The following is a 10,241-nucleotide window of genomic DNA, read 5'->3' on the forward strand; positions in this document are numbered from 1 at the left end:
AATATAATTAAAAGAGGACAATTCTACCTGGGAGAAGGCTGCATCAGTCACATTAACCACATAGGCTTTGACAACACTATAATCATTTCATCTTAGAGAAAATAAATTGTAGCAGAGTCTCTCAGTGTTACAATAAAACTATAGAAAATACTTTAATGGGCTGGGAGTATTTTTGTTATGGACCAAACAATGACAGGAATGTGATTTTTGCTCTGGCAATTTGGTTAATGGGAATTGTGCAGTCCTGGTCTGGGTTTGCCACTCCTCCTGCTAGAAACATATAAAAAGTCCCTGTGCAGATGGTGTGTTATACATTCACAGAATCTCCTCTTACCATCCATACAAATCCCTGAATCCTGACACAATGAGCTACTATGGAAGCTACTATGGTGGCCTGGGCTACGGCTATGGCTCTGGATATGGCTGTGGATGTGGCGGCTTCCGTGGCCTAGGCTGTGGCTTTGGCGGCTATGGCTATGGAGGTCTGGGCTATGGTAGCTATGGTGGCTATGGTAGTTATGGCTATGGCTGCTGTCGCCCATCCTGCTGTGGAAGGTATTATTCTGGCTTCTACTGAAAAATCCACCTGTTCCTGCAGTGTCATGAAATCCTTGTCCAATGCTCTGGATAATTTTATCACATTTTAAGGACATCCCATTCCATCTGTCTATATAGCTGTGTGGCATCGGAGAGCTAGTACACCAGAACCTTGGAATCCCTATGAAGCATTCAGGGCAGGGAAGTGGCAACATCTGAGATGCAACAGAACCCTTCCTTTTGGGAAATGATGCAGAATCTCACTATCACGAGTGAGACTCTTGCAACAACAGCTCAATTCCAGCAAGATTTCCCAGCTCTAATGCAAAATGGCTGAGTTAACTGTTATGATTTTCTAATAAATCTGTTTCACTGCCTTAAACAATCTGTTTTCAGCTCTCTTCCTTGACCACCCCATATTTCAGTCTCTTGTGAAGATATTTGCAGCCTTGAGATATTTATCTGTGTCATTACTCTCTTGCTTCTCTTTAGCAATTAGGGTATACTTACCTCTCCAGAATTCTGTTCAGAAAAATGATTTCTTTTCTAAATATCTTTCCAAAATTTAACTTCTTCAGCTCATTCATTTGAGTACTTCATAATATCCAGGCTCTACTTTACAGAGGGTAAGGCACCTCTAAGATATATCCTTTCTCCCATGTTCCATCCACTGATGGATAGTGTTTGTATCTTCAAGGTTTCATAAAAAGATTCCCATGTTCAAGATGTCATGTTCATGGTTTGGGACCTCCAGATCCAAGATATCCCTGATAACTGCCAAAACTAACTGAGATTTTCTCTTATCTAGTATAGATAAGTGGTACCAGGACCAGAGTCAGGAAGACTTTTCTTTCTAAGTTCTTTACTTACTACAAACATCAACCCTGGGGCAAATCACTAAACCTTCTTTGCCTCAGTTTGCACAACCTTAAATGATCCAGAGAAGAAAATGACAAGCCATTCCATTATCTTTCCAAAGAAGGTCCCAAATGGAATCACAATGAATCAAACACAAGTGAAAAATAACTGAAGATCAAATCCCTGGTCTACTGTCTTCCACCACTTTGTTATCACCAAGGAATCTGAATATTTGGAATATAACATTGTTGAATGTCCCATCACAAGGACTATATAAGGGAGTCATATGAAAAGTCACAGTTACCAGGGAATCTTTTGACTTAATTGGCCCCATCTCTAGGACCTATCTAACTCTATCCAGTCTATTCAACTCACAGTATTGACCTCAAAAACTGAGATCCTCCTTTCCACTGGATTCATAGACCTATGGTTGCAATGGTGTCCTGCTCAATACTCAAACACTTAAACTCTAAACAATTCAAGCACCCCGGAAAAGATAGCATCTGATTTGCAGCTTAGCAGCCTGGCTACAAGCTGTAACTCAACAGTTCAGCTCCAAAATTATGTCACTCAGATGGGTCCTTGGAAAGAACATCAGATCTTGGCACTCTACCTAGAATATGCTTACTAAATTTTATTTATTCAATTCTGTTTCAGGGAGTGGTGTAAACACTACAAGTATCAATACTAATGAACCTTAACTCTTCTGAAGTTTGTTAACTTAAAATTAATTCTCATTACTATTGATAACCAGAATGAAGCAGGTTCTTACCTGTGGATGATCAGAGCTTAGAAGAGTAGGCTAAAGACAGGTGAGGCAGGAATCAAGCAGAAGTTTAATTTCAAAGTGAGGGAAATGATTTGCAATCAACAAAGGAATATAGACATATGTACTGGGTCCTGCTCCTAGTAGGGGACCCACTTTAGGGTGGCTAAACCTGAATACTTATACCAATAGTTATGTGTTGAGCTGTATCCCTGACAGTGCCATGGCATCACTTCCCTCATGTCATGGTCTTCTTCAAGCATGAAGGACAAATATTAAACATTATTTTTATTTTTATAACAGGATCAATGAGGCAAGTTTGATTCATAGAAGGGCTTCATGACTAGAAGATGTCCAAGCTTGTCAGAGCTCAGAGAACACCTGGTGCTGGTCAAAGCAGTACTATAATAATATGATTTTACTAAAGGGCTACAGTGAGTGAGAACAAAGGATGTTATATCAGAATCAGGGCAAAGTTTGATTGGTTGGTCTTCACTCTAAATGAAAAGGTATCACCTTGAAATAGTTTTGGTTTTCCTTTTTTTTCTTTTCCTTTTCCATTTTATTATGTGCTCAACCACCAAGGCTCTGATTCAAGACTGTGTTAGGATTTTCTCCCTCTACATTCTTGGCTGACCTTTCTATTCTGCTTGTAAGGAAACACTGGCTAGCAATGCTACTTGGGATACACTCATCTAATATGTACCCTCAAGAAACTGACCTCCTGGAATAAAAAATGTTGTGGTAACCAACAGGTCTCCAGTGCTATATTGGATTATTATGCCTGCCTCTCTTTTACTGGCCTAAAGGTAGCAATTCATTCAGATCCCCTCCCGTTTAGCAAAAGAAATGGCAAGAATGTCAGAAGACATTCTGTGAAGGCTAACTCAGAGGAAAAAATTTTCTTCAAGAAGAAAAAATTTCTCTCTTATTCACATCTCATAAGGTAAAGAATAATTCAGTGAGAGAATTCCATCACTGAATCGATATCATTCCTTTTATATACATATGGAAGAGATCTCATACTTAATGCTATGTGGTGCCCTTCAAACATATTTAAAGAGGCAGGACAAGTCCCTGAGTGTAGACTAAATCAAAGGGTTCAAGTTTTTTGAAATGAGTCTTTTATGACTTGTTCTGGAAGAAATTCTACATGTTTTCTGGACTTTCTGGATGTTCTTTAGCTTAACCAAAGACTAATCATGCACTGAGCAGTGCAGCTTATAGACAGAACATCTCCATTTTCCTGCCCTCTAATCCCTTATATTCCTCATAGTGAAATCTCAAGGTCACAGTGGGATTTCTAGTAGTACTGATATCTTTTTGGCCTGCCTTATTCTCTAGAATGCAATTGTGAGAGATTAGAAGCTGAAAAGTGAGATAACAAACTTAATATCTGTCCCAAAAAATTTGAATTCATTTTTCTTCTGACCAATTGAAGATTTTCTGAAATGTTCAACAATCAAAAAACTAGAGTTTTCCTTCTCTTCTTTCTAATATACTTTTTCCTCAGTTGGTGGTTACTTCATGTGGGAAGACCTCAGTTACTTTTCCTCTGACATTCAAACACCCATCTCCAGTTCCAGTTCCATTTCTCCTGAATTCATAGTCCAGCAGGTCAGCTATCAATGCCTGGATTAAATGATCCTCCCAATCTCAAATAATCAGCACTTTCCATTATTCTAGATTTAAATACTATTTACCTTTTCTGTGGTCCATGGAGATGACTCCTTTCACTGTCTTTGAAAGCCCTGAGATCACATTATTGACCCTTACCTTTAAGAGATCCATTTCTCAGGGAGAGAGTTAGGGTAGGACTTTTAAAAGGGTGGGTAAGAGGGTGAATGGGAAGAAGAGAAGATAACATAATAGGGATAAAGCAAAAAGAGCAACTGAGAAAGAACATATGGATTAAAATAAGATGGAAAGCAATTACAAAATAGTAATTACAACTTTAATGCTAATGGAATGCTGATAGCAGCCCTCTTTACGGTGGCAAAAAACCCCAAACAATCAGGAAATTGAAAGGCCATCTATCATGGAATGGCCAAACAAGTTGTCTAAAGTTGTGATGTTATACCACTATTCTACAAGAAATGCTGAATTTACTGATCTTAGAGAGATATGGAGAGACTTCTATGAAATGGTGATCAAAGTAAGTAGAACCCAGAGAATATTATATACAATAACAACATTGTATACCATAAAATTGCTTTTCAAATGGCCTGGAGTATAGAGCGTGGGCAATAGAATCAGGAGGACCTGGTTGACCTTGAGTAAGTCACTTAACCCCATTCTCCCCCCACCCACCCCCAGGTATCTGCATCAAGAAAAATAACTGATAAATTGAAGTATTAATAGGATAATTTTACACACCCAGACAAAAACATATACAAACATGCTTGCAAATACACACACATATAATTTTGTGTCTAATGATAGCCATCTATAGGATTACAGTGCAAATGAAGAAAAAGAGGAAAAAAGAAATTCATATGATAACTTCATTATATATTTAAAAGGATGATCAATTTGTATAAAAGAGACTTGTAGTTTCATATGAGATCATCTTTTTTTATTATAATTGTTAGAAAGTAAATGCTTGGGGAAGGCTAGGTAGCACAGAGGATAGATCACTGGCCCTGGAGTCAGGAGTGCCTGAGTTTAAATCCAGCCTCAGACATTTAATAATTGCCTAGCTGTGTGACCTTGGGCAAAGTCACTTAACTCATTGCCTAGCAAAAAAAATAATGCTTGCTTTATTCCATAAACTAAAAATAATAAAAAAATTTTAAAAAGAAAGAAACTGCTCTCTTCAAGTTGAAGACTTGTCTCATGACTATACCTCAGGACCTTTTCTGAATCTTTCTTCATATTTATCTCTCTTTATCTTTTGGCAGTGCAGGCAACTGCTGTTTCTAGTATGCTTGACACTGCTCTTCCTGGCTGATTGTTCCTTCTGGCTTATCTTAACTAGTTCACCATCTTGTCCTTTCATGCAAAATAACCCTGACTGAAGCTCAGAGTCCTGTCTCTTTTCTTTTTTTTTTTAACCCGTACTCTCTACAAGCATGAAAGATTGGAGCCTCCTTAGGGCCCAGGGCCTCTGACACATCTCAGTCACTCACTGTTAAATGAGCAGATGCAGACCAAGCATCTCTACTAAGATCTAGAACTATACCATTAACTGTTTGTATAAAAATTTCAATTTGATAATCATTAAATAAGTAGATAAATGAATGAATGAATGAACCCCCAAGTCTAGAAGTGATATCCAAAACCTGCCTCATGCAAAACACTTTTCTCAACTTCTCTACTCCTTTTAAGAGCACTGACATCAAACCAAGTTTTCATCTTTGCAATTCTCAAGGACTTCCTTGCCTTTGAACTAACAGTATAAATATCTGATTAGTTGGAAAACCCTGTCTGTTCCCCTATCATAACATCAGAGCATCCAAACATTTCTTTCTAATCATGGTTCCTAACTTAAACAGGTGCTCACAATGATGGCCCTCTTTGCCCCAAGTCATTTTCCCATTAAAATCCTCACTGGACTCAGCAGTCCAATGGATTTTGTTAAGTCTTTCTTCATATTTCTGCTACACTTTTAAGTCCCCCCTCCCAAACCAGAGCCACAACCTTGCTATGTAAACTCATTTCTTCCTCTTCTAGGTTGATTTCAATACTTCCATGTGGCAATTCACTTTGCTCTTTAACTGGTTGAATCCCACCTGTCCATACTAAGTATACTTTATTTCCCTACCTAAATTTCTTGGTCTTCCAATGCTAGCCTATCTTCTTTTGTTCAGAGAACACTTTGCACTGACTGGCTGTCCACCCTGCCTACAGTCATAATCACTCCTCTTCCTTCACCTCTGACTTTCTCTGATTTATTATATTCTCAGTTCTAAAACAACATGTGGGACATGGACTTGACCCTTTCCCCTAGTAGCTTGTGCCTCTGCCCTCTGAGATCCCAAGAACTCTCCATGTTTATGGCAGGCACCTTGGTGTTCTCATGTTCTCATTGAGCTTAGAAATTTAGAGCCAATCAACAATAAAAACTATTTTAGTTTTGCACAATCTAAGCAAAGTGACTGACACTGCAAAAACAATGGGGAGGTGGTTTGGGATTTGACTGCTTTTGGAACAGATGGTAGATGAACAGATTAAAACAAGTGGTATTCCTCCACAATCTTGCTTCCAATGCAAAATTCTGTGAACCAATTTGTCATTTGAGTATCAAGAAGAACTGATTTGGAGAGCTAGGATTCCAGTCTAGATAAAGCATCAGAAGAATGGGGAGAAAAATGAGATGGAAAGAGGACAGCTGGGAGAGGGCTGCATCAGTCACATTAACAACATAGGCTTTGGCAACGCTATAATCATTTCTTCTTATAGGAATTAAATTATAGCAAAGCCTTCTCAGATATTCAAAAACAAGAGAAAAAACTTTAATTTGCTAAAATTATATTTGTTAGAGACCAAACAATGATAAAAATGTGATTTTTGCCCTGGCAATTTGGTTAATGGGAATTTTGCGATTCTGGCTTGGGTTTGCCACTCCTTCTGCTGGAAATGTATAAAAGTCCCTGGACAGATGGTGTATTATACATTCACTTAACCTACTCTCAATATTCATTCAAATCCGTGAATCTTGACACAATGAGCTACTATGGAAGCTACTATGGGGATCTGGGTTATGGTTATGGCTCTGGGTTTGGTTGTGGATGTGGAGGCTTCCGTGGCCTAGGCTATGGTTTTGGTGGCTATGGTTATGGAGGTCTGGGCTATGGTAGTTATGGTGGCTATGGTAGCTATGGCTGCTGTCGTCCATCTTGCTGTGGAAGGTATTATTCTTCTGGCTTCTACTGAAAAACCATCTTTCCTGCAGTGTCATGGAATCATTGTCCAACTTTTGGGTAATGCCGCTGCATCATAAGGACATCCCATTCCATCTGTCTCAATGGTTGTGTGTTATGGAAGAGATACTTCCACAAGACCTTGAAATCCCTTTGGAGTATTCAGGACAGGGAATTGGTAGGAATTAAGAAGCAGCAGAACTTTTCTGGAAAATGAAGAGAATCTCACTTGTCATTGAGGGAGACTTCTCCAACAACAACTGAATTCCAGCAAGATTGCTCAGCTCTAATACATGATGACTGAGGTGTCTGATGTGATTTTCTAATAAACCTGTTTCACTGCCTTACTCAAACTGTTTTCTGCTCTCCTCCTTGACCTTCCTATATTTCATTCTCCCATCATGTAGAGAATTTCAATTTTGATATGTTTATCTGCATTGTGGCTGAAGATTTACTCTTCAACTCCTCTTTAGCAATGAGGGTATAGTTCTCCAGATTTCTGTTGGGAAAATATGATTTCCTTATGACATAACTTTCCAAAATTTAACTTCTGTTCTTACATTTTAATACTTCATAATATTCAGTCTCCATGTTATGAAAGGCAAGGAATTTGACTCCTATAAGAAGCATCCCCCTCCCATGTTATATCCACACATAGAGAGGCCTTTAGTTTTCAAAATTTCAAAAAAGATTCCCAAGTTCATGGTGTCATGCTCATGGTTTGGGACCTGTAGATCCAAGATGTCCCTGATAACTGCCATAACTTTCTGAGATTGTCACTTGTCTAGTACAGATAAGTGCTACCAGGTCTGGAGTCATAAAGACTTACTTTCCTGAGTTCAATTCTCACCTCAGACCCTAACTAGTCTGTAAATACATCTGTAAATGATCCAGAGAAGAAAATGGCAAACTACTCCATTATCTTTACAAAGAAGACCCCAAAATGGAGTTAAATAGGGTTAAACACAAGTGAAAATGATTGAACAACAAATCCCTGGTCTAGCTGTCTTCCATTTCCTTGTTATCAGAAACAAATTTGAAGATTTGGAGTATAGCACTGTTGAATATCCCACCATAAGGACTATATAAGAGAGTCATATGAGAAGTTTCAATGTTGTCAAGGAATCTTTTGCCTTGGTGTTCCCCATCTCTTTCTGTCAATGCACAATCTAATTCACAGCATTGACCTCTAGCAGAGGTACTTCTTTCCATTAGATCATGGACCCATGGTTTCCATGGTGTCCTGCACAATACTTAAACGCTAATCAATTCAAACACCCAGGAAAAAAAGATGGCATCTACTTTTCTGCTTAGCAGCCTGGCTACATCCCTAGCTCCACAGTTCAACCTATCTCCATAATCATGTCACTCAGATGGGTCCTTGGAAAGAACATCAGAGTTTGACACTCTTCCTAGAACATGCTTACCAACTTTTATTGATTTAATTCCATTTCAGGGAGTTGTGGAAACACTGCAAGTATCAATACTAATGAACCTTAACTCTTCTGAAGTTTATTAACTTAAAACGAATTCCCATTACTATTGAGAACCAGACTGAACCAGGTTCTTACCTGTGGATGGCCAGAGTTTAGAAGAGCATGCCAGAGACAGGTGAGTCAGGAATAAAACAGAATCTTAATTTCATTGTGAGGGAAATGACTTGCAATAAGGAAAAGGACCTAGGCATGTGTGCTTGGACTTGCTCCTAGTGGGGGATCCACTTTAGTGTGACTTAACCTTGATATTTATAATCAATGAATATGTGGTGAATTATAGCCCTGACAATGAGGGGTAACAGCAGCAATGAGACAAGTTTGGTTCATTAAAGGTCTTCTAATTATATGATTTTGCTAGTGGGTGACAAAGGGTGAGCACAAAGAATTTCCATTCTTGTCAGACTCAGGGTACAGGATGTTTGTTGGGCCTAAGCTCTGGAAAACAGGATGCTGCCTTAAAACTTGACATGGTTTTTTTTCTTATTTTTTCTCTTTTTCTCTTCCCTTTTATTATGTGATCAATCATCAAGGGTCTGACTGAAGCCTCTGTTGGCATTTTCTCCCTCTACATTCCTGGCTGCCCTTTCTATTTTGCTTGTAAGCAAACATTGGTTAGCAATATTCCTTGAGACACACTTAATTAATAGGTTCCCTCAAGAAACTGATCTCCTGGAATAAAAAATGATTGTACTAGCCCAACTGGTGTCCCAACATCTTAGTTTATACCTGATTCTCTTTTATTGGACAGTTGGGGAGGAGATCATTTAGATCCTCTTTCCATTTCCAAAAGGCAGAAATGTCAAGAATGTCAGGAGACAATAAAGGAAGGTTAATATAGTAGAAGCAAATCCTTCAGATATTTTCTCTCTTGGTCACATCTCATAGACAAAGAATATTTCATTCTATTTAGCAAAGTCAAAAAATGAGGGAATTCAATAACAGAATTCATATTATTCTCTTTATAACCAAATAGAAGAGATCTCATACTTATATGATGTTGTGACCATTAAAACATGTTTAAAAAGATCCAGGACAAAACCCCGAGTGTGTTCTAAATCTAAGGTTTCAAATTCTTTAAAATCTTAGGTCAAGATCTGAAGTGTCTTCTACCACATAGTCTAGTCTTTTCTGAATACTCTTCCTTTTTGCCAAAGACCAGTCATACAATGAGCAGTGCAATTTACATACAGACCATCACCTCCATTTTCCTGAGCTCTAAACCCTTGTATTTCTCAGAGTGAAAATCTCAATATCATAGTAGGATTTCTGGTTGTGATGTGACATCTGATCGTGGAAGGCTATGGAAAGACACATGAAATGGTGAAGGGCAATGTTAGCAGAAGCCAGAGACCATTGTACACATTAACAAAAATATTGCTCTAAGTCTAGCTTTGGGGTAGCTGTGTGGTCCAGTGCATAGAGCATGAACCCTGCAATCAGGAGGTTCTGAGTTCAAATTTGACCTCAGATACTTGATAATTATTAGCTGTGTAATCTTGGGCAAGACACTTATCCTCATTGCCCCATAAAAACAAAACAAATAAACAAATAACTTTGAGTGACTAAATCATTTTATCTTTATAAATATACAAATTAGCAATAATGAACATGAATTAACAATAATGAACATATGAATAAAGAAATTATCTGCATCCAGAAAAATAAATTGATAAATTGAAGTATTAAGAGAATAATTGTACACAAGCATACACACATAAACTC

General features: G+C 38.2%; 1 protein-coding gene across 1 annotated transcript; it reads left to right on the forward strand.

Annotated features, from left to right (window-relative positions):
• The first annotated feature begins 364 nt into the window (after nucleotides 1-364).
• LOC141520559 (keratin-associated protein 19-7-like) lies at nucleotides 365-7,036 on the forward strand. Its single transcript, XM_074232158.1, has 2 exons — nucleotides 365-482; nucleotides 6,915-7,036. Exons 1-2 carry the CDS (start codon nucleotides 365-367, stop codon nucleotides 7,034-7,036), a joined length of 240 nt encoding a protein of 79 aa, XP_074088259.1.
• The last annotated feature ends 3,205 nt before the right edge of the window (nucleotides 7,037-10,241 follow it).

The sequence above is a fragment of the Macrotis lagotis genome, chromosome 1 (genome assembly GCF_037893015.1).
Source record: "Macrotis lagotis isolate mMagLag1 chromosome 1, bilby.v1.9.chrom.fasta, whole genome shotgun sequence".
Classification (NCBI taxonomy): Eukaryota; Metazoa; Chordata; class Mammalia; order Peramelemorphia; family Peramelidae; genus Macrotis; species Macrotis lagotis.